At 41.1% G+C, this 23,724-nt stretch overlaps 1 protein-coding gene across 2 annotated transcripts in view; it reads left to right on the top strand.

Moving 5' to 3' along the window:
- Window positions 1-23,304, top strand: part of KCNK2 (potassium two pore domain channel subfamily K member 2) — a 136,586-nt gene extending 113,282 nt beyond the window's left edge. For both annotated transcript variants that reach the window (XM_029046958.2, XM_029046957.2), the window contains exon 7: window positions 21,079-23,304. In XM_029046958.2, coding sequence (XP_028902791.1) covers window positions 21,079-21,396 — 318 coding nt within the window. In that variant the 3' untranslated portion in view covers window positions 21,397-23,304. The remainder of the gene's footprint in view (window positions 1-21,078) is intronic.
- The last annotated feature ends 420 nt before the right edge of the window (window positions 23,305-23,724 follow it).

Genomic DNA, 23,724 nt, shown 5'->3' with positions numbered 1-23,724 from the left:
CTTCAGTTTTTGTTGTCCTCTTCCAAACATTTACTACAGTGCTTTGCACTCAAAAAGCACTCTGTAAATTCCACTGAGTTATTATGGATTGATAGAGAATATATGTCATCATCGGGATTTAATTTCATCTGTACATATAGCTGTATGTACTCTCTTACTTCCCCTTGCAAGAAGAATATCCTAATGGCTCCACAAGGCAGACCATAGCTCTTCTGAAATTAAAACCACAAGTATGAAGTTTACTGGCAGGTGTATTTTGCTTCTCCCTCAATCAATCAATGGTATTTACTGAGCACTTGCTATGTGCAACACTGTACAAAACGCATGGGAAGGTGTGGTCGAGTGGGTAGACACGATCCCTGTCCTTTAGGAACATGCAATCTAGAGAAGAAGAAAGATTTAAAAAAAAATTACAGATTGGGGAAGCAGCAAAGTATAAGGGTATGCGCATAAGTGTGGTGGGATAAATATCAAAGTGCTTAAGGGATATGGTTCCAAATCAATCAATGGTATTTATTGAGTGTTTACTTTATGCAGAGCACTAAACTAAGTACTTGGGAGAGTACAGTATAACACAGTTGGTAGAGACTTTCTCAAATGCGAAGGTGATGCAGAAGAGAAGGGGAAAAAGGTGGGAAGATGAATGGTTAGTGAGGGAAGTCTTCTAGGAAGAGATTGGTACAGTGCTTCACACTCCAATCAATCCCACTGTTCAGTGGGAATGCACAGTTTGGCTCCAGAAATTTCAGAGGTTACTTTTGGAAATTGGGCCTGGTACGCTGGTACCTGGAAAGCTTTTAGATTACATTTCACTAGCAAGGTCTTGGACCAACCTTACAAAGAGTGTCCAGAAATCATTAAATGTGGTAAAAATTGCTCTGGCCTTGTCAGTATTTCCTACTGGGACTCCTCCCCTTTCTAGCCATTTCCTGGCTCTACTGCTATTCTAATAATAATCATTATAATAATCATAGTGTTATTTGTTAGGCACCGTACTAAACGCTGGGGTGGATGCAAGTTAACTGTCCCACAGTCTTAATCCCCATTTTACAGATGAGGTAACTGAGGCCCAGAGAAGTGAAGTGACTTGCCCAAGGTCACACAGCTGACAGTGGCAGAGCTGGGATTAGAACGCAGATTCTTTTGACTCCCAGGCCCATGTTCCATCCACTAAGCCTCCTTCGTCATGAAGCAGTTCCTCAAAAAATACAATTTAAAATCTGAATAAAAAATGAGCGTCCACCATTTGCTGGGCCTTAGATATATCGTCCAAGCTTGGAGTTCAATAGACCATTTACCAGTTAATTAGAATTCCTGTTCTGGTTCCAAAGAGAGAGAAAGAGATAGTTTATAGAACCCTAGGATGAAAGTGGAAATTATTTTAAAAGGAATCACAGATAAACAAAATCATAAGGTTGAATGAAACCCTGAGAAGTGAGGGTAGGGATTCATCCCTCTGCCTCAACAACTACCCATTCCAAGGAAGTGAGAATTGACCCTATTTTTAAATATTCCAGGGGAAAGGATTCCACTGCTTTTGGTTGCTCTGGTAGACAAAGAAACAACCTGCAGCTTACTGTTGCCTTTTTTTCACTCCGTGTATGAATTCTTTATTTTAAATCAAAGTTAAAGGTGAATATTTTCCCAAACTCTTTTCCATTTTTTAAATATTTGGGAGGGTAGTAGGGTATATATAGTTTGAAACAGTGTAAAGCAGTACCAAAGTTCCAAATGATATTATTGAGAGACTGCTGGTGTAGGTTAAAGATCTATTAATGACACACTTTCAGTGGTTAGCAGTATGATGTCTAATGGTGAAATACATTTTTGTATTTACTCTTTCAATAAAACGTGCCTTTTATTTTCTTCATCATCATCAGTAATATTATGAACCACTGCACTTGGTAATTGGGAAATTAAAAAGGCTTCTTAAATTCCTATTTATTGCATGTGAAAGTTATTCTGTGAAAATAAAGATTTAATTTAATTTAATTATGAAGCTATCTGAAAATTTTCATCTTTAGAATTTAGAAAAGTAAATTATGAACAGTGGAAGAAAGCACTTTCATGTTATTCATTACAATCCTTGAGAATTATTGCCTGTTTTTCCATCCTCTCCCTCTTCCGGGAATGATCAAAATATTTATTTTGTTAAGGAAAGCATCTGTGCTTAGATTTCCTGGGCCCTCTATAGACTAGCCTGCTTTTATTACTTAGTAACAATGGTTTATTCTGTTCACCACTCTCTCTTTTTTTATGTGTGCTCGTGGAATTGATCATCTCCAGAGAATAATTGAATACAAATTCCACTTTCATATATTCTTTTTCTCTGATTTAAATAGGTGTTATTTATGAGTATCCTGAGGTTAGGCTACAGGTAACAGCAATGAACAATGTCAGCATTCACAGTAGAAGCTCTTTAAGTATTGAAATTTTCTGCATTCTGTGTTGAGAGTATCTCTAGATGGCTGAAGTGACCGTGTAAAAAGACAGTAACAATAAGAAGTAGAGCAATCATCCTTAAAAACCTCAGCATACGATTTTCTTACATCAGTTTTATTGAGATCAAGAGCTGTTCTATTCAAATATGAAGAATTGAATAGGAGGAAGGAGAGGTGTGTGGAGGGATGGGGACAGAAAGGGGAATGGGAAAGGCCAGTCATGGAAGATCAGTAAAGTGTTATGCTGAGAGAGCTCCAGGAATCTTATCTGATAGACTAACTTAAAAAAGTGGTTCCTATAATTTCCCTAGCTATTTCAGAAGGGCACTTCCAAATGCCTTTGCTGAGGAGTGTTGACTGTACCCAATCTTCTCAAATTTGTGGTAATAATTTTTCTATAAAAATATGCCCTTGACCATATGAGAGTTTCTAATGGATCAGAGATTAGAAACATAGCTCATGTATGAGAAACAGGCAGCCCTTAAAAGCCCCTAAAGAATTCTATAAATGGAAGTTGCTTTATAAAGATATTAAATGATCTCGATTTCAATTCTAGCCCTTGTATACTGGTTACATAGGTTCATATATGGCCCCTCAGAGACCACTTTCTGCAGACATACCTGTTTTGAAGAGATGAAATGAACTCCTCCTTGAACCTGATGCTCCCACACGCTATTAGCAGGGTCATTTTTGGGTAGGAGCAACAGGCCAAATATGCTAGCAGTGATCCTGCTCCTGGATTAAGGGGCTCTCAATCAGCTCTCTCCTCCACACTCCATTTCCCCTAGCTCTGCTCCCACTGCAACACCCCAGCTCATACGCTTTCTTCATCTCAAGCCGGTTTGCTCACTGAGCCTCGTTCTTCTCTCTTGCCACTGATCTCTTGCCCACGCCTTTCAATCTGCCTGGAACTCTCTCCTCCTCCACATTTGTCAGCCCATTATTCATCCCATCTTCAAGGCCCTTCTGAGATCTCCTCTTGGATTGATCTCTCTTCTCCCCAACCTATTTGGGGGGGGGGTTGGGGGGGGTTGTGCTATTTGTTAGCGCTTATTATGTGTCAAATATTGTTCTAAGTGCTGTGGAAAGTACGAGTTAATTAGGTCAAATTAGGTCAGATGCAGTCCCTGCCCTGCATGGGACTTACAGTCGAGGTAGGAGGGAGAACAGATATCTCTGTTTTACAGTTGAGGAAACTGAGACACAGAGAAATGAAGTGACTTGCCTAAGGTCACAGTGCAAGTGCTGGGATTAGAACCCAAGTCCTTCTGACTGCCAGGCCCATGCTGTCTCCACTAGACCCTGGTGCTCCTCTCACTATTCCTTCCATGCTATCTCTTCCCACTGTCATGTAAGTCCTTGGATAATTATCCCACCCTCTCACTGCATTTGTATGAGGATCTTCATAGTCCTTTACTTCCTCCTGCATTTTAACGTCTGTCTCCCCCACTGGATAGTAAGCTTCTCGAGGGCAGGAATCATACATCGCACCTGCATTATACTCTCCCAAATGCTTAGTATTATGCTCTGTGCATTGTTAAGTGCTCAAACTATGCTACTTATTGGTTGACGTGCCTGAAAATCTAGCAATGTAGTCCGTGTGATCACAAGGCAAAAATACATGGGGATCAGAGTCTGTCAATCCCATGACACTCTGGGTGCACTTGGCCTTAGAGGGTCCCAATCAGAGATGGTATTTATTGGGCATCTCCTGTACATGAAGCACTGTAGTAAGAGCAGGATCAAGTACAACCAAAGCAGAATGCACATTCCCTGCTCTCTAGGTGGTCATAATCCCTGCTAGAGCCAATTCTCAAGGGAATATGGTCCAGAATGGGCACAATTTTGGCAACTCCTGTGGGGTTTTGATCCAACCCCAAGGATTGGGACAGCCAAGAGATCCGCCCCATCCCATCTTTGCCTGGACCTTATCCCCTCCCCCATACCCCTACCCCCAACCACCAACCACCAAGGGTGTCTGTAGCTCAAAACAGGTCTCTCAACTGACAACAGCTAATAACTTGAGCTGTATTTGATTAGGTTTCCTGTTTGATGATTTAGTTATCAAATTGTTGCAGTTTGGAGAGTGCGTGCTGTGCTAATCTGTTGTGTTTTTGCACATGGAAGCTCTTGTACCTGAAGTTCACTGAAGTGAAGTTGCAATTCTGTTTTTAGTTTTTTCTGTGGAGTTTTAGTTTTGGATGAGGATTCGCTACCATCCCCGGGGAGTTTGTTGCTGCCAGCCTGGAGACCGTGTTTGACATTACACGGGTTTCAATGTTGGAGTTTGGAAATGGCTGTAGTGCAAATGAACAAGATTTTTGCCGTTGACTCTACAAGGGTTTTGGTGCTCTTGAACTTGGTGTTCTGCCTTCCTCAATATATGGATGAAAAAGTGTCTCTTTGAGTTTGGATTGTAAGAGGTGAGAAGACTGGGATTGGTGTTCCACTTGGAAAAGTGGACTTGGTGGTCTGTGTCGATAATGCAATTCTGTTAGAATGAGGAAAAAGAAGTGATCAGAGGATTCCAAAATTGATGTCCTAGATCTGAGATTAGGACAATTGTAAATCAGAGGACTTTAGAGGAGGACAGAGCACATTGAAGGAGTACTCTGAAGAAGGAAAAAAAGCTCATTTTCTTTTCCTCAAGTTCTTACCATTACAAGATGGAACTTGCTGGTGTTAACCCAAGCTTAAATGTAATTCCCACATATGAAGATGAAAGGCATGTTGAAAATAAAATATAGAATCTGCTTGTTCCTTTTGAATATTGTATCCAGCTAGGCACAGAGAGACTAATGGAAAACGGAACCAAGGAGGTCAGGGCGTCCTCAGAAATGTGATGCCAGTGTGGAAGCAAGGGTCAAGCTAGACTGAAGTTCCTCAGAGCAGTTAAGGTTTCCAATCTTCTAAGCATCAGTAAGAATTGGCTTTATCATGGGTATTTTTTTTTTATATGCAGTAAGTGCTTACTTTGTGCCAGTCACTGTATTAAGCACTGAGGTAGATATATCGTAATCAGGTTGAACACAATCTCTGTCCACGTAGTGCTCACAGTCTTAATCCCCATTTTACAGATGAGGTAGCTGAGGTTAAGTGACTTGCCCAAGATCACAACAGACAAGAGGTGGAGCCGGGATTAAAGCCCAGGTCCTCTGGCTCCCAGGTCTGTGCTCTTTCCACTAAGCCACACCGCTTCTTGAACTGTGCCAGTAGCATCACCCATGTTCCATATTAAACATCAAATACAAGATAGGATAAAGAACAATGAGATTCTAAAATGAAATTTGTCTTCCAACATTGAAATAATGCTCATCAAATGACAGCTTTCCTGGATGGAACCTAAGAGAAAAATGTATGACAACAGCATGCCCAAGTAGTGATAGAATAGGGAACTGAGGTACAGAAAGCAAAGAGAACTGTTCGGAAGATGCAGCAAAGCCCAATATTGAACAGTATGGCCCAGCCACGACTGGTGGGAAACAACAGTAGTAGATATACTAGTCTGATGAACGGCATGACTATGCCTCTACTAAGTGGTATTTAGTGCCATTATAGTAATGAAATTAGAAGTGTCAGAAAGCCTCAATTAGGGCATGGTATGAAAAGGGAACCTTTGAAGCGCTATCGATTTCTAGAATCTGTTGTTGAAGGAAGGGACAACAAGAGAATGATAACCAAGGAACCATGCTCTGTCTGTGTCTGAAGACCATCTCTTGCTGTATTCACCACTCTCTTGAAATTTCTTTCTCATTGTTGTCAATCTTGGTTGTTATTTTTTAAAACTTGTTTAGATGTTTGAATCTGTAACATCTTTGTTGCATGTCAGGTGGCTCAACAGAGTTTTTCCCTTTTGGCATCTTATCAGAGTGCTATTTCAAATTTTACCTGATAAATTCTTGGCCATCTGTAGCTCATCGTTTCACTCATTTCACAAAATGTCACCTCTTAGTTGGAAACAAGTACTAATGTTATCTGTTCACAGGGTGTTTTGGAAATAATGTTTGAAAATAACTTTGATGTCAAAGCACTTTGCAAATATTTTTTGTTAGAAGCACAGGGAGAATTTGAGGAATTTAGATAGCAAATATCAGAATGCCCTTTTTATGTTCATTCATAATTCTTCTTTAGCACTGACATTTGGACCAAGATGTCTAACATGGACTTATAGTGGCTCACTGTTTATTGAGCTAAATGGTCAGTACCTTTTATTGAGCTCCTACTGTGTGCCAAGCATGGTACCAGGTGCTGGGGAGAATAAAATATTAGTAGGCATGATCCCTGCCCTCAAAAATGTACAGTGTAGCAGAGGAGTTTACTACAATCTAAGTTGCATGAAAAAAATTACTCCCATCACTAACTGAAAACAAAGGCAAATGTCTGTTTAAAGATGAGTAGGAACATAACTTTCCTGTTAGTTCCAGTTGACATGTGTTGCTTTCCAAATGCATGTCAGAATGTGCAGGACACTGTGAAATCTGAATGGGGACAGAGAATATTATGTGAGTTGTCTGAAGATTTCAGTGTTGGGTAGTCATCCTAAATAGAGTGCCTGAAGTTCATCAGTCAGTTGTGATTGGTGCTCAAAGTTGTGTCTGTCCAGACTGGAGTTACATTGCCTTGAACTAATTTCCTGTCCACTCCTCTCTCACACCTTTCCCCTCTAGACTGCCACTTCCTTATTGTCAGAGATTGTGTCTACCAACTCCATTTGAATTTTACTCTCCCGAGTGTTTAGCCCTGTGCTCTGCCCACAGTAAGCCCTCAGACTCTGCCCCTTTTCTGCTGTGTGACCTTGGACAAATCACTTAAATTCTTTGTGCCCTACCTAGTTCCCCATCTCTAAATTGGGAAATCTGTGAGCCCAATGTGGGACAGGGACTGTGCCCAACCTGATTACCTTGTATCTACCCCAGCTATTATAGTGATGCCTGGCACATAGCAAGCTTAACAAATACTATAAAAAAATCGGATTGATTACCTGAGTCTATCTCCCAAGTGCTTAGGTCAGCACTCTGCACACAGTAAGTGCTCAGTGAATATGATTGATTGATTAATTGTTGTGTCTCCATCTCCACACTCTGATCCCAGCCTTAGCTATTAAGCAATGAATCTTTCTTCTATCATGAAATACAAAAGAGGATTTATAATCAAAACATGACCTGATAGCCTGGCAAAAATGAGACTGGGATATGCAGCCAGATCTCTTGTAATATGAGAGTCGTATTCTTCAAGCATCCTGCATTAAAGAAAACTGGTGTTTTAGCACTCACCCCCTATCCAACACCACCCAGAACGTGGTGTTTTATCCAGACAGATGTGCACTGCTGAAAGAACATGCCTTAATTCTGCCATTGCGTTCTAAGCAAAATGCTTTGTTAAAACTGCCATTATGGAAGAACTGACTTTACCAAGAGGAAATCTACCCATAATAATAACTTGAAATAAATATATAGGAGAAAGCAAAAAATATATATAGTGTGTAAATGAGTATGTAGTAAAATAAGTGTCCAAGAAAGTAATAGCCTTCTAGGCAGGCACAATGGAGATATGAGAAGGGGTTGTATTCATCCTCAGTCTAGCGGTGATGACTCCAAGTTCACTGTAAAGAGGATCCCTGAGAAAATCCAGACCGTAAGCTCGTTGCGGGAAGGAAGTGTGTCCATTTATTGTTGTACTATGCTGTCTCGAGGGCTTAGTACAGTGCTTTGCGCACAGTTACCTCTCAATAAATACAATTGAATGAATGAACGAATCGGGCCTCAGACAGCTTTCCCTTTTGCCCATTTCTGGAAGTGGCCCTGCATCTCAAGGCCGGTCATTTCCAGGGATGATCCATGGTGCTGCATCCTGACAGGGACAGGGAACTGAGTCTTTTTTGATATTCATCCCACTCCCAACTCCATAGCATTTATGTACATATCCTTAAATTATTATAAATTACTTACTTTTTCATATTGTCTGTCTCCCCCTATAGACTGTAAGCTTTTTATGAGCAGGGAGAGAGTGTCTTCTAGTTCTCTTGTACTCTCCCAAGTACTTGGTATGGTGCTCTGCACACAGTAAAAGCTCAATAAATACCTATGATTGATTGATTGATTTGGACTGGGGCCTCATTGGTTTCCACTCAGTCTCATCATATTAGACTATTCTTAGGGCTACTACTGCTGTTCACTGTGATGAGGGAACCTATCAACTCTGTTGTACTCTCCCCAATACTTAGTACAGTGCTCTGCACACAGTAAGCTCTCAATAAATGCCACTGATGGTACTGACCAGGCATATCAAAATATGTCTGGGACTGAACTGCTAAGCAATGTTTTGAGTGACAGAATTTCTCAAATGTATTTGCAAAGTTTGTTATATTGATTTCAATGTCAGAGATTATTCTTTTCTACTTACTGAAAGCTTCCTGAGGGCAGAGGTAATGACTACTCTGCAGTACAATACTCGCTCAAATGCTTAGTACAGTGCTGTGAGCTCAATAAGCAGTTAAATACCAAATTGAATAATAAACATCTTTAATTACTTTAATGCAATGCATTTTATATGAAATGAGCCATGTTTATGGTAGAGAAAAGTAAGCCTTTCAAATCTTTGGTATTTTTAGTGAATGAATCCTGAAATTCAGGCAATGTGACTCTTTAATATGCTATAAGAGTTAGGATGAAAGAGTATAGTCCATTGTTTTTAGATGTTTGTTCAAAGGGCCAGCGCACAGTGAACTGGGTATAAAGTGCACAGTTTAATTCAGCATAAAAATGTCTTCTTTACTGCATATGATGTTTTTATAAGACAGGCAACTTCTTGGCACTGACAATTATATGTTCTTTCCATAGCTGCTTGGATTTCATTATCTGCTGCTATATGAGCAATTTTTTTTCCACTGTTATATGACATACTGCTTATAGCAGTTGATTCTATTTTAAACATTGAGAACTGTTTCCAGAAGGTTTTTTTTTTAACTCTTCGGCAATGTAAGGCTGCAAATTGACTGTGTCTTGGCATTCTGTTATATTTATTGGATCAGAGAAATAAGATGCGGGAGTGTATGAACAGGGCAAAGAGAAAATAGCACAAAAGAACTAAATGGGGGATATAAACAATGAAACCATTTTTGCTCTCGAATAAATTGAAAGGGTGATAGGTAAATCCATTTTGGAAACATGTTGCTTTCAGTGTGTAGTTCTGTGAGAAAAGTAAATCAAGTATTGAAGGTTAGAGGACACTGTACTAAGTGTTGAGGACGAAAAAGACTGGGATCTAACTTTAAAGGTACGTTCAACTCTAATTGAGGAAGGCAGTGAAACAGCGTGGTCGAGTGGATAGAGCAAAGGCCTAATCGCGGCTCCGCCACCTCTCTGCTTTGTGACCTTGTACAAGTAGCTTAACTTTTCTGAGCCTCAGTTACCTCATCTGTAAAATGGGGATTCTGTGGTTGGGTCCAACTTTGTTCAACCTATTTTGCCCAGCCACCTTCTAGGATCCGTCAAGTAATCTGTCAGAATGTGATTTGGATACCCTGGCAAACTCTTTTAAGCAACTGACTGAGGGGGAGTGATGATTCTTAATGCAAAGGTTTGGCACTGGGGTAACCAGAGAAATTGTTTGATTCTGGCCCTGGTTCTGGGGGGGAGGGGAGGGGTGAAGGAATGGATCAGTCAATCAATCAGTAGTAGTTACTGAATGCTTATGCTTACTCTGTGCAGGGCATTGTATTAAGCCCATGGGAGAAATGGATGATTTCTAGAGGTTGCTAGCCCTTTCCAGCCTCCCTGCAGTCCACCTCCACAGTCACAGTTGCCCCCTTGGGCAATCCCAGCAACCCTCCCCCCATCCTCCCCCGACCCCCCAGTAGTCCTGCAGTTCCTAATTGGGCAAGATCATCAATCCTGGGGAGAGCCCAGATGACAGCCCTATCACAGCCCCCACCTGGGCGGCTCTGATTGACAGCCTTTAAATAGCAACAAACTATGGAATGACAGTTCATCTTAAAGCAACTCAGGTCCGTACCTAGCAAACCCGACACACAGCGAAATTAGCTCCCCCAGTGACACAGAGCAGAATGTTGTCACAGATTGGTATTACTTGGTCAGGTCATTGTCCAAAAATGCAAGGGCAGACAAGGAGGTTAGTGTGTTCTCTGGGAGACTCAAGAACAGAAGGGCGCCAAAGCACCGTCAAGATTCAGACAGAATGAAAGGTCTCTGGAACAATTGTAATGTCTGACTTTCTGAAGAGGTGATGATGATGATGATGGTATTTGTTAAGCGCTTACTATGTGCCAAGCACTGTTCTAAGAAGTCACATTTGACCTCTGTCGAAAGTTCCACCGCCGCTACATACGTGCCATATTTAGCATCAGGTGTCAAGACAGGATCATAGTGAGTTCCCGTAATGCAGTCAGTGTAATTACATCTTCCCTGTGTGGGACATGAGTGGAGAACGGATGAGAGAATATTCAAACAGCTGCTCTATCCTGAGCTGAAATATAGAACTGTAAACGGGGTGGACAGAAGAACCTATTTGAAGACACAGTGAAGCAAAACATCAAATAATGTGGCTTAGGAGAAAACAGTTAACATGCCTGGAAGTGAGAAATGGAGTAACTGACTTGGACTAGAGGCTCTGGGAAGATTGTGACACCAAGTGGGCAATGAAGGCGATGGCAGGCATTATGGGTAACGAACGCAACAGGGCGTCAAGGCACAATTTCATACCCACTTACGATGTGAAAGAGGCTGTCGGTCATTCATCGATCTCGTCAGCCACGCTCAGACCGATAAAAGCTTCACCGCCAGTAACTTGAGCTCTGTCTTACTTTGTGAAAAAGTGTCTCCCTAGAAGAAGAAGGCTAGAAGATAATTATAGCAAGTTCTAAGTGTTAAGAAAAAAGTTCTTCCTCTGCTAGCTTTGTTGACTGTTGCGCAAACTGGCCAGCTTTTCGGTGCAAGTCAGGCAGTTCAGTGGTTTGGCTTAAAAGTCCTGCCTCATGGTTCTCTGAACTCCACGGCACTTAGTTTTGAAAAAGTAACAGGCTGCTCATCCTGAAGTTCACTGAAACAATCTGTAGACATGGAAGAATGCGCCTTGGTTTCTAAATGACAAGGCAATCAGATTAATTGAAGACACCCAATTCTGTGTGCTAGGCTGGGGGGGGCTCTAGCAGATCTTGAAATTCTGGCTTTGAAATTATAAGGCGTTATCTAATTTATCTTCTCAGTGACCTTTTCAATAAGGAGGAGACAAGTGCTGTTACTCTCCGACTTTTCAAAAGAGTTCATTCAAGCCTCTGGGGTGAAGTCAGTGCGGCATAATGGAAAGAGCTTGGGCCTGGGGGACACTCCATCTCTGCCATTTGTCTGCTGAGTGACCATTGGCAAGTCATTTAACTTCTCTGGGCTTCATTTACCTTATCTGTAAAATGGGGATTAAAGCTGTGAGCCCCCTGTGGGATATGGACAATGTCCAACCTGATTAACTTGTATCTACTCCAGGACTTTACACTACCTGGCACACAATAAGCGCTTAGCTAAGACCGTAGGAAAAAAGTCCTAAGGTTATACATCAAGTCAATGTCAGACTGGAACCCTGATGATTTCCGCTAACGCCCTGTCTACAAGATGACACTTTGTCTCCTCTAAATTCTGGCATGCGTATATGCATGCACACTTACTCACCCCTGCAGATGTCTTTTCTAGCATCCTGCAATGAAATGTGAGATGTACCAAAGGACTGTTCCTTATAATTTAAAATATTGGTGCCCAATTTTCAATTTCTGTTTTTGTTCTGTTTATGGAATGTGGTCTGGTAGCAGTGGTATGAGCTCTACTGTTTATTTCTCTCATTTCTTTTCCTCACGAAGCATAGCAGAGGTTATTTTTAGGAAACTAATTCGGTCCATCTACTTCCAGACAATTTAAAGCAATATCTTACCAGGGCTTCTAATAATAATAACGATAATGTCTGTGGTATTTGCGAAGCACCTCCTTTGTGCCAAGCACTGAGTAAGCACTTTGGTAGATGCAGACTAATCAAATGAGACATAGTCCCAATCTCACACAGGGCTCACAGTCTAAGCGGAAGGGAGAACAAGAATTTAATCCCCATTTCTTATAGATGTGGAAATTGAATCACAGAGAAGTTAAACTTATCCAAAACCCCAGAGCAGGTAAGTGGTGCCCTTGGGATTAGAACCCAGGTTTTCTGACCCCCAGTCCTGTGTACTTCTCACACTGCTTCTAATGAACTGTTGAAATTCTTAAGGTTTTTGGTGTCCCTTAAGTGTATTTTTTCTGTGAAGAGTTGCTAGGCTACCAGCACTCTGTAGGTGGATGTTAAGGTGGTCAGGATGCCTTATGGCCCAGAAGCAGAACTTTTATTTGCGTGACAATAATAATATTATAAATAATAATGATAACAATAATAATAGTGATTAAGTGCTTACTATGTGTCATGCACTGTACTAAGCACTGGGGCAGATACAGAATAATTGAGCCCCAATTGGGGTTCACAGTCTAAATAGGAGAGAGAACAGGTATTGAATCCCCATTTTGCAGATGAGGAAACTGAGATACGGAGAAGTTAAGTGACTTGACGAAGGTCACGTGCTAGGATTAAGAAATGATAGAGGAACCCAGGAGCAGAGGAAATGGCGTGGTTGTTTCAAGTTTGAGTTTACATTTTAAAAACCTGCACACTGTGGAGCTCGGTATAAGATTAATTCTGCCTGGCACCAGACCAATCAGAATGTGCAATAAAAGTTTGGTTTTATGTACTGTCAGTTTGGTGTTGGAACTGACAGTAGGCCAGCTACTAAGACTGCTAACCAATCAACCAATGTTACTTGTTGAACACCTGCACAAACACCATGCTAAGCACTCAGGAGAGGACAACAGAAGCAAGGCACTCATTGCGTGCCCTCAAGGAGTTTGCAAAGTAATGAGAGAGACTCCTCACAATATCTGCATGTAATGATTGAATCTACAAAAGGGCAAAAATATAGCAGGTAAAAGTGCAAATATTTCAACGTGAAAGAGCTGAAAAAATAAATATTCAAATAGATTCATATAGGTAAACAAATGCTAAAGATAAGAACAAAATACCTAAGTGCTAGAATGGGCATTGGACTCATGCAATGTGTGTGATGAGAATTAATTGGAAAGACTTACTGTATGTGCGTTGGATTTTAGGAGTTCCAACAACTCTATTGTGTTGTTCTCTCCCAAGTGCTTAGTACAGTGCTCTGCACACAGCACTCATTCAATCAGTCATATTTATTGAGCACTTACAGTGTGTAGAACACTGTACTACGGGCTTGGGAGAGTACAACGCAACAATATAGCACAAACGTTCCCTGTCCACAGCGAGCTTACAGTCTAGAGGGAGAGACATATGTTAATATAAATTAATAAATAATGGATATGTACATAACTGCTGTGGGCCTGGGGTGGGGGGATGAATAAAGGGAGTAAGTCAAGGTGACTTAGAAGGAAGTGGGAAAAGAGTGAATGAGAGCTTAGTCAGGGAAGACCTCTTGGAGGAGATGTGCCTTCAATAAGACTTTGAAGTTGGGGAGAGTAATTGTCTGTCACGCTAATCTCCTGATTTGGAATCCCCTCCCTCCTGACAGCAGACAGATGGTAGCTCTCTCCTCATTCAGAGCCCTCCTAAAATCTCACCTCCTCCAACAAGCTCTCCCTGATTGAGTCCCCAGCACTCAGCCCTAATGGAATGACATTAACATTGTAACACAAAGGTTCCAGGAAGTTTTTTTCCCCAAAGACTTCACAGTTTCACGAATCTATTAACATGTTACATCATCATCTCTTCACAAAACCCACCGTCTGTTCTGTAATCCTGTGGACTGTCATTTCCAATAGCTTGCTACATCCTGACAGTTCTCAACTGTTCAATCTACCTTAACTATCTACTTGTCAATGGATTCAAAGTGCATTTTGAAAGCTACATGATAAGAAGAGTCAAGGACTCATCATGTTCCTGCTAATCAAATTTTCTTACCCAACTTGTTCTTTTTTATGTTTCCCTTCTCATTAGATCCCAGTAATATAGATGAATATATTTTTCCAGGTAACATAGTTTTGCAAAAGGGTAAATCTGTATCTCAAGCATTTGTAGTGAAACAAGATTAGTTAATGCTTAAGGACTTTTTCTGGTCAAATAATAATACACACCTTTGATTTATATAGCACCTTTCTTGCCAAGGACTCAAAAGAGCTTTCATATCTAATTATTATTATGGTGTTCATTAAGGGTTTATCAGGTGTGAAACACTTCATTGAGTACTGGAATAGGTAAAAGATAATCATTTCTCATACAGTCTGTTACTGTAATCTCCAAAATATCTAAGAAATGTGGGAGGGCAGGAATTAGAGACCTTTTCAAAATAATGGGAAATTGAGACACAAAGTTACATGAAAAAAGTCATGAAGTGGATCAGTGTCACAGCTGATGTATTTCCTCTTTCATAGTCTTTTAGAGGCAGAAAAGTTATTTCCATGCTATGTGGTCCTCTCGGGGCAGTTAGAAAAGACTTCAGCCTGGAATTACCAACTAAAAATGTTTGTTTTGCAGTCGTGCATTGGAAGAGGTTGAGGAAAAGGGGTGCCCACACAATGCAGCCATAATGTGTTCCTCAAAAACACAGATGTTTCTTCAACAGCTGCACGGTGGGGCACGTTTTCCCACTGATGTATGTGCAATTAGTTAGGTTCCATTCCAGAACCAGTCCTCACATTATGACTGACAAAAATTACAGAAGAAGTCCCTCCCCGTGTTTATTCCCCTCCTCTGTTTCCCAGGATTTTCCTGCTCCTCTGAGCCTCAACTTGGCCTCCCTCCTTCCCCATCTCCCCAACCCCATGCTAATTTAATTTTTGGGTTACCCCACCTCTCCTCACCCCTGAGCCTCAGAGGGAAAGGCGATACCACACTTGCAGTCACTGCTGTTGTCCCCAGCCTCCATCCTACCTCTGTCTCTCCCTTCTTCCTCTTCCACAGCTGGGGTGGGAAGGACAAGTGGGGTTCCAGACAGATAAATCTTCAAACTGTGCATCTGTAATCTACCATATTAATTAATGCACCAGAGTTGTTGGCTGATCACTTGACTAGGGGATTCTGACATCTATATCAATCAATTAATAGTAGTTAGCAAGCACCCACTGCATGTAGAGCACTGTAATAAGGATTTGGGAATTTACAAGAGAATTAGGAGATGTGGTCCCTGCTTTCAAGAGGCTTACATTCTAGCAGGAGAGACCAACCCTAAAAGAATTTACCAATATCCAGTCTGTCACTCCCACTGAGAAATGTTAGAAGGGTCAGGGGAGAACTGGTCCAGGGAGTCTCAGGGAGAAGTGACAGAGACAAGACTGAGCATGGAGAGCAAGGGAGAGGCCCTCCCCACTCCCCCCAGTCTCTCACTTCCTAAACTCCCTGGGTTAGGCAATCTCCAGTGTCATCTCTCTATGATTCCATCCTCTGAAATTCAAATAGTGGTGGTAATATATAATAATAATAATAATGTTGGTATTTGTTAAGCGCTTACTATGTGCATAGCACTGTTCTAAGCACTGGGGTAGACACAGGGGAATCAGGTTGTCCCATGTGGGGCTCACAGTCTTAATCCCCATTTTACAGATGAGGTAGCTGAGGCACAGAGAAGTGAAGTGACTTGCCCACAGTCACACAGCTGACAAGTGGCAGAGCCGGGATAGTTGCCCCATCCCCACCAGTCGCAGAAGACTGTCACGAAGGATATGTGAGATAAAAATATACAGTTGTCTAGAAGGAAGGAAAGATGACATATTTCTTGTTTCCTGTATAATTATTTAGTTTGTAGGGTTTTAAATTTTTTTATCTAAAAGTTGTTAAAATATATCTTTATTCCAAAAATGCTGAACAGAGGACAAAGTGATTCAACTCTAGTAGGAGGCCTTATGATTATTGCATAGGCTTTCTTGAAAACCAGGGGAAAAACATTAAATTCTTTTTAGATGGATAATGTGACACTTAAGAATTTCTTTTAGTTTGTTAAGCAACTCTGTTGTGGAGAGAATAATTTGAAGTGCTATTTTTATGTAACTGAACAAGTTCAGCTCGGGGATAAATTGAAATGTCAATACTTCAGAGAACAAATTAATGATAATTGTTGGAAATTATAGTCTAGGCATCCTGAGGAATTGGCATTTAAACCAGGCTTCAAATTATTTTACAAACTTAACTAGTGAGGTGTTGCCAACCCAACTACCTACTGTTGAATAATTCAATCTTAAAGAATCCTCATTAAGCCAAGGTAACCGAGTCCAAGAGGTCTGAGAACATAGGAAGTGAACTACTACCCAGCTAGAGGAAAAATTTTCAAAAATTCACCACTAGTTATATTGTCAGTGTAGATAATAGACTGCCAATTGCCACGTGTGGCTGAGCAATTTTTTTTAAGTAGTTCAACTTGACAAAAGAAAACCCTACCTGTTCCATTGGTCATATATGCAATGGTAGTTGTGTAAAGAGCACCTTGTAGCAGGTGTTCTTATAGATATTACAAATGGAGCTTCATGGCACCTCAGCATTTTTGTGGTTTTAATATATTTTGGGTTTTGAGAGAAGCTGTATGGCCCAGTGGAAAGAGTGTGAATCTGAGAGTCAGGGGACTGGGGTTCTAATCCTACTTCTGTCACTTGCCCTGCTGTATGACTTTGGGCAAATTTCTTAATTTCTCCACCTCAGTTTCTGCATCTGTAAAATGGGGATTAAATACCTATTCTCCCTTCTTCTTAGAAAAGCAGCATGGCATAGTGGATAGAGCACAGGCCTGGGAGCCAGAAGGACCTGAGTTCTAATCCCAGCTGTGTGACACCGGGCAAGTCACTTAACTTCTCTGTGGCTCAGTTACCTCATCTGTAAAATGGGAATTAAGACTGTGAGCCCCATTTGGGTCAGGGACTGTGTCCACCCGATTTGTTTTTATACACCCTGGCATTTAGTACAGTGTCTGGCATGTAGTAACTGCTTAACAAATACTACTATAGTTATTATTATTACTGTTATTATTACTGTGGCCCCATGCATCCAATTCGCTTATCTTGAATCTACCTGAGCAGTTAGTAAAGGAATTGACATACGGCAAGCACTTTATATCATTATTATTACCGTCATTACATATCTCTAGCTTCCGATCAATCTGCTGAAGTAGGAATTTAAACCAGAAACCAGAAAAGGAGCCTTTGGGACACACCCATGAAGGACTGACCTAGCACCCAGCCACAGGGAAAATCATGGTGACTAAGGTCAGTAAGAAGGCAACCAAGTCCCTGGTGGCTGGAGGTGGGGATAGAGTCACTGTTGTTTGGCAGGGAGAAGCCAATGTCATGCCACTAGGGGCAAAGAGTCAACTCTTCCGAGATGGAGGACTTGGTGGGAATGGATTTTTTTGCAATACTAGGCAAGTGGCCTCAACTAAATCCTGAGATGGAGGAGAGAATGGGAACGAGAGCTAGGAGACCTGGGACATTTCAGTTGCCCGAAGAGTGAGGTAGGGAGTGGCAGGTGCTGAACTCTTTGAAACCCCAGTATAGAAGCACTGAACCCTGAAGGGAGGAGAGGGGCAAGGATGGCTGATCTTCAGCTTTGGAAACTGGCAAATTTCATTTGGAATGTTAGCAAATTCTCATCTCTCACTGCTCTCCTTTGCCAGGACACAGAAACCACATGAAATTTACTAAAATTCCAAACAGAATTATAGCCAGTTTGGGAAGTAGAATAGCAGCATCCCTGATTTTAGGGTTGCCGTAGAGCGTACTGTTCTCCCATTTCCTGGAAATTCTGTATTAAGTCTCAGAGGGGTTAAGGACTTGTTTATGGGAACCACATCAAATAGTAAGTAGAATAAAGAACGCTGGCCCTTGTTGATTGGTGTCCAGAGTGAGATTTTGGAAATGTCCAACATGAATGGACTGTGAGTCTTAGCCCCGTGTACACATAAAGAAATGCGGGTTCTAGAGCTGGTCTTTTGTGAAGCTATTTTTAGTGTTGGGTTTTTATTATATTTTACTTAAACCTTTACCTTTCTTTTGTGCATCAGAATGAAAACTTGAAATATTAATACTCCTGGCAAAGGACTTTGGGGAGCATTGATTCCTTCAGGACACAAAGAGAAATAATACACAATAAAAGTCTTAATATACCACATGTATGGTTTATCTTTCAGAGATCCAGATGCTTGTAATCACACTCCCTTTTGACCAATTAGGTTGTCCCACCGATTGAATGGTTTTCCTAAACTCTCAAGATGCTCCAAACCCCCTTGTCTCTCCAATGCCATCGGTGGTGTGATTTTTAAGAGGGCCTGTTCCCTAGTTCAAGATTTGGACCCTTATGGCCAAGCCTTTCTTTCATTTTTCCTCCTCTGCCCTTGGGTTAATCATTGTTTCATAAGAGTTCTTCAGTTTCCAAGAAGCTTCGTGAGTCTCTTTCGTAATGTTTTCAGTTTGGAAAGGCCTGCCTTTCTGTGAGTTAATGGAACCTGTACCTCAGAAGGTTCAAGTGGAATCCGTTTCGAATGCCCAAATTTGATGAGTGCGTTCCAGACTTTCATAACTCTTGAGAAACCTTCCAGGTTTAAAGTTCTGTTGGAGAGATGGTGTCAGCCACTCTGACCGACTGACTGTTAGGTGGGGCAGGTCTCTGAGCACATTGGTATCGGGCAAACCTGCAACCAAAAGAGAAGCAGGGAGACATTTAAGAGGGGAAAGGGCAGAAGGGGTTTTGTGAAGTTTAACAGCTTGCCTATTCTGGAACACAGGGAGGGTAACCAAAACAAAGCTGGTTCAGTCAGTCTAAATTTAGATCAACCAGCCTTGACACCATCCCATGAGAGCCATAACTTATGGGGCTTCTCAACAGTAAGTCACTAAGAAAAGGACTCATTTTGGGTTAACCACTTCTACAAGGGGAGAAACCTAATACCTCAAAGGAGATTTGGGTTTTTAACAGATTTGGTATTTTTAAAATGAAGATTATAACCCCATAACTCTCTCTTCCTCTTTGTCTTTTTCACCTCTCTCTCTTTTTATCCCAGTCTCCCTCTGCTTAGAAATACTCATACACACAAATGAGAAAAGTACCCTTAATTATCATAAAATTATGTAGAATTATGAGGAATATAAATTTTCTCATGTAGAAATTCATGTACAAATAGCAATTGTGGTATTTAAGTGTTTCCTAGGTGCCAAGCACTATACTAAGTGCTGTAGTAGCATACCTACATGGGGGACAGTCTCTGTCGTACATGGTGCTCGCAGTCAAAGTAAAAAGGAGAACAGGTATTCTTGGTTGACTTCTCTGGCACAGAGAGTTTCAACACACACACCCTGCCCCACTTCATTACAGTGACCATTCTACCAAATGCCTCGTGCTCCTGGCTAAATTTAAGCCAAGAATAGTGGAACTTTCTATGAATAACAATTCTGTATTTGAATTAGACCTTGCCAATACACTGTTGATTGAAATTTTGTGTCAGTGCAGTGAAACTGTATTTGTTTAGTAGAGTGCTTTAATTTTTCCCAGGTACTTTAGCATTATATTGAACAGTTATTACACACCCACACAGAACAGACTGAATTAAAAAAAAAAAAATCTTTCACATGAAAATGATAGTCGTTCCACCTGTCCTTTAATCTTAGGTCGGGGCATTTTCAAAGATTCTGGTATCTAATAATAACTACACAGGGCTTCACAGAAGCAGCGTGGCCTAGTAGAAAGAACGTGGGTCTGGGAGTCGGAGGACATGGATTCTACATGTCTGCAGTGCCACCTTGGGCAAGTCACTTAACTTCTCTGTGCCTAAGTTACCTTATCTGAAAAATGGGGATTAAGACTGTGAGCCCCACTTGAGACAGGGACTGTGTTTGACCCAGTTACCTTGAGTCTATCCCAGCGCTTAGAATACTGGTTGGCACGTGGTAAGTGCTTAACCAATACCACAATTACTATTATTATTATTATTACAATCTTACTCATTTGGGACTTGGGCTAACAAATTATGTTATCAGAATTGCACCTGTGCTTTTCACCTCTTGTGTTCCAAACAAAGGAGGAGAATAGCTGAAATGGAAAAAAACAAAACAAAATATAAAGTCCTTTTTTTGTCTAAATTTAGTAGGTGGTATCACTGCCTTGAAAATGGCAGTGATATTGACAGGGTCAGTGAAAGATAACAGTAAACGGTACTGGCTATTACACTGGTTATGGTCCATCATATAGGCTGAGTCACTGGAAATGATTCTCCCCTTCTACCACCTTGCAAGAGAGACAGGGCCAGCTCCTATCATGGATTTCTAATTTTTCCAACTTTGTGAATTGATTTGTTTTGGGGGGACCAGACTTAAATCACACAACATCATTCTAAGAATAAAAACGTACACAGCTCTAATGAAAAAACTTGAAGCAACAGAAATATGTGCTATTTGAACCACTGTCCTGTCAAAGGTCAAGAGAATATTTTAACATTTTTCTCCTCGTTGGTGTGGGGATCTAAACATGTTTTCAGCAAAAAAATAAAGTACCCAAGCCGATAATGAGTCTGTCTCTCTGTTTCGGCTCTGCATGTATGTTTCAGGTGGGAGAATTCAGAGCTCACGCAGCCGAGTGGACAGCCAATGTTACAGCAGAGTTCAAGGAGACCCGACGGCGCCTGAGCGTCGAGATTTATGACAAGTTTCAGAGGGCCACCTCCATTAAAAGGAAACTCTCAGCAGAACTGGCGGTGAACCACAATCAAGAGCTGACTCCGTGCAAGAGGACGCTGTCGGTGAATCACCTGACCAGCGACAAGGACATGTTGCCGCCGCTCACGAAGACCGACAGTATTTATCTGAACGGTTTGACGCCACACTGTGCGGCAGAAGAAATCGCGGTCATTGAAAACATTAAGTAGCGCTGTCTTTGGGAAGCCGTGAGCTGACCCGTGGGCCACATACTTTGCTCTGTGTGACTGATGCCGTTAGCATTTTTTAAATGTGCATGAGCTCCAAAGAGAAAAAAAGCCTCGGCCGCCGTCACCACTCCCACCACCACCACAAAACCTTGGGACTGTGAGCCTGCACTCTCTTTTCGAAGATACTTTCGAATGGTACCATTCTCATGGTGAGGTGGTGAAATAAGTAATGTCTGATGCCTTTTTGTGCCCAGACTGTTTTTCTTTTCCTTTTTTTCCTAACGTGCCATAAGGCCCAAGAACGAATTATAATTGTTTATGCTAACAATGTAGCTTTGAGGGATAAATCCTTAACTTTTCAGGGTCTACCTAACTGAGCCTAGACATGGACCATTTCTGGATGACAACATTTTTTTGTAAATGGCAAGAAATTCTTATGCAGCCTTTTACCTAAGAAATTTTTGTCAGTGCCTTATCTCACGAAGAAACAGAACCTCTCCAGTTGCCCGGTTTTGCCCATCTCCCCTGTCCTCCCTTAAGCCTCTCCACTCCTCCTGTCCTCCCAGCTCTCTGTGAGTACACCAAATTCATTTGGCCTTTCAGATTGCTGAAAATGGTGTGGAAAAATGACTGGAGTGAAGATACCCGAATAAAGGACGGATGCCAAACTCAATGGATATTGGAACAACTCTCCTCATATCCTAGGTCGACAGGCCCTGCAGTTAGAAGAGGGATGAAAATGACCCCTGAAAGATATCTGTTTCACTCAGGGCCAGAGAATCTACATCCCCAGTGGAATTACAATCAGGCCTAAGGAATCTGTACACCGTGGCAGGTCTTACATATCGTGGCAGTGGTCAGCAATTTACCCCATTCCTCACCAGGTGTATCCAAAAACAAGGAAAGAAAACTGGCACATAATTAAATTATTTGAGAGCTGAAAACAACCCCCAAAATACCTAATGTTATTAAAACCGATTTGGATAAGTCGGTTTTGATTAACCATCATAACAAGAGACTACGGCAAAGTGTTATTGTAGTAATTGCTAGTAAGCATCCTACTGCAGCATCTGTCTGTTGCTTTGACACATGAAAGTGTTCTGCATGTTTTGTTAGACCATCCCTCTCAAGCCAGAAACAGTGATTAGAATAATGTAGCAGCGTTGAGCTGTGGTACGGTTGCTTCCGGTGGAGCTGTGATACAGATGAAAGCAGAAGTTGAAAGTGGCACCACCTCTTTGCACGCTGAAAATGTGGAAAGCGGGCTTGTCATCTCTGTCCTGACAAAGATAGCTATTAGAGCACAATTGCAATGTTGATCGCCCTTCAGATAGGAAAAGTTAATACTCAGAGTTAAGAAGTATTTTCAGTTTAATTTTGTATCCTCTAGTTTCGAGGATATTTCTAAGTGGCAGAAAAATGCAGCAGGGTACCCTATAGATGGAGAACATTCCCTTTATTTTCCTATTCTAAATTAGTGTACAATATTTTTGAGTACTGTTCAAAATTATGCAAAAGTAAAATGACCTCTAGTGGAAAATAGAGGCCCCCCCCCCCCTTAAAAGAGGAAAAAATAAAGCATGGATTTGGACCGTGTGAAAAGAAGCATTCCTACTATTCTTCTGATGCAGTTGGTTTTAAAATAGTCAATTGGAATTAAAGTATTAGGAATGTTTGCAGAACTTTTGAAACTTGACATGTACATACCATACTTAGCTTGCTGAGGAGGACTATTATAAAATGAGGAAAAAAACACACCATCTTGTCAGGCCAGGCTCTTTTAAGAAAGAAAGCTACACCTATTTCCTCAATAACTGTGTTCTCAAAGTTCATATGGTGAGATGAATCTCTTGCCATGTATAAACTGTGAATTGTATGGACAAATAAAGTTTTTAATTAAAGTCAGCATTTCCAAGTCTTCTGCTTGCTGCCATAACTGCTTAAAAATCAATTCTGACTGGCTTTTCTGGAGCCTCAGGTATGCCAATTTACCTCTCCTTGTAATAGTGGCTAATGAAAAAGGAAACTTTATGGTTTAAGGACACTCAAAATACATTTGAGAAAACATTACTCATTCCTTAAGGAGAACACATTCAGAACCTTCCAGTAGCTGGCTTAATAATCAAGAGTTTACGTTTCTAAATTAAATAGGACATCCACGTTAGTGCCTCAACCTGACATTGAGTGTATGATTTTCAAAATTGTTCCTGGAGTGTTCTATAGGGAGGCATTCCCTGTTTAAATCATCGTCATTGTATACCTAATTGGTCTTTTTTTTTTAATCTACACTTGAAGACATTGTCTTTAAAATTAAATCCTATTCTTGAA

Source organism: Ornithorhynchus anatinus, chromosome 19, assembly GCF_004115215.2.
Source record: "Ornithorhynchus anatinus isolate Pmale09 chromosome 19, mOrnAna1.pri.v4, whole genome shotgun sequence".
In the NCBI taxonomy this organism is placed as follows: Eukaryota; Metazoa; Chordata; class Mammalia; order Monotremata; family Ornithorhynchidae; genus Ornithorhynchus; species Ornithorhynchus anatinus.
The sequence above is the reverse complement of the archived record's forward strand: the minus strand, read 5'-3'. Positions and strand labels throughout refer to the sequence as shown.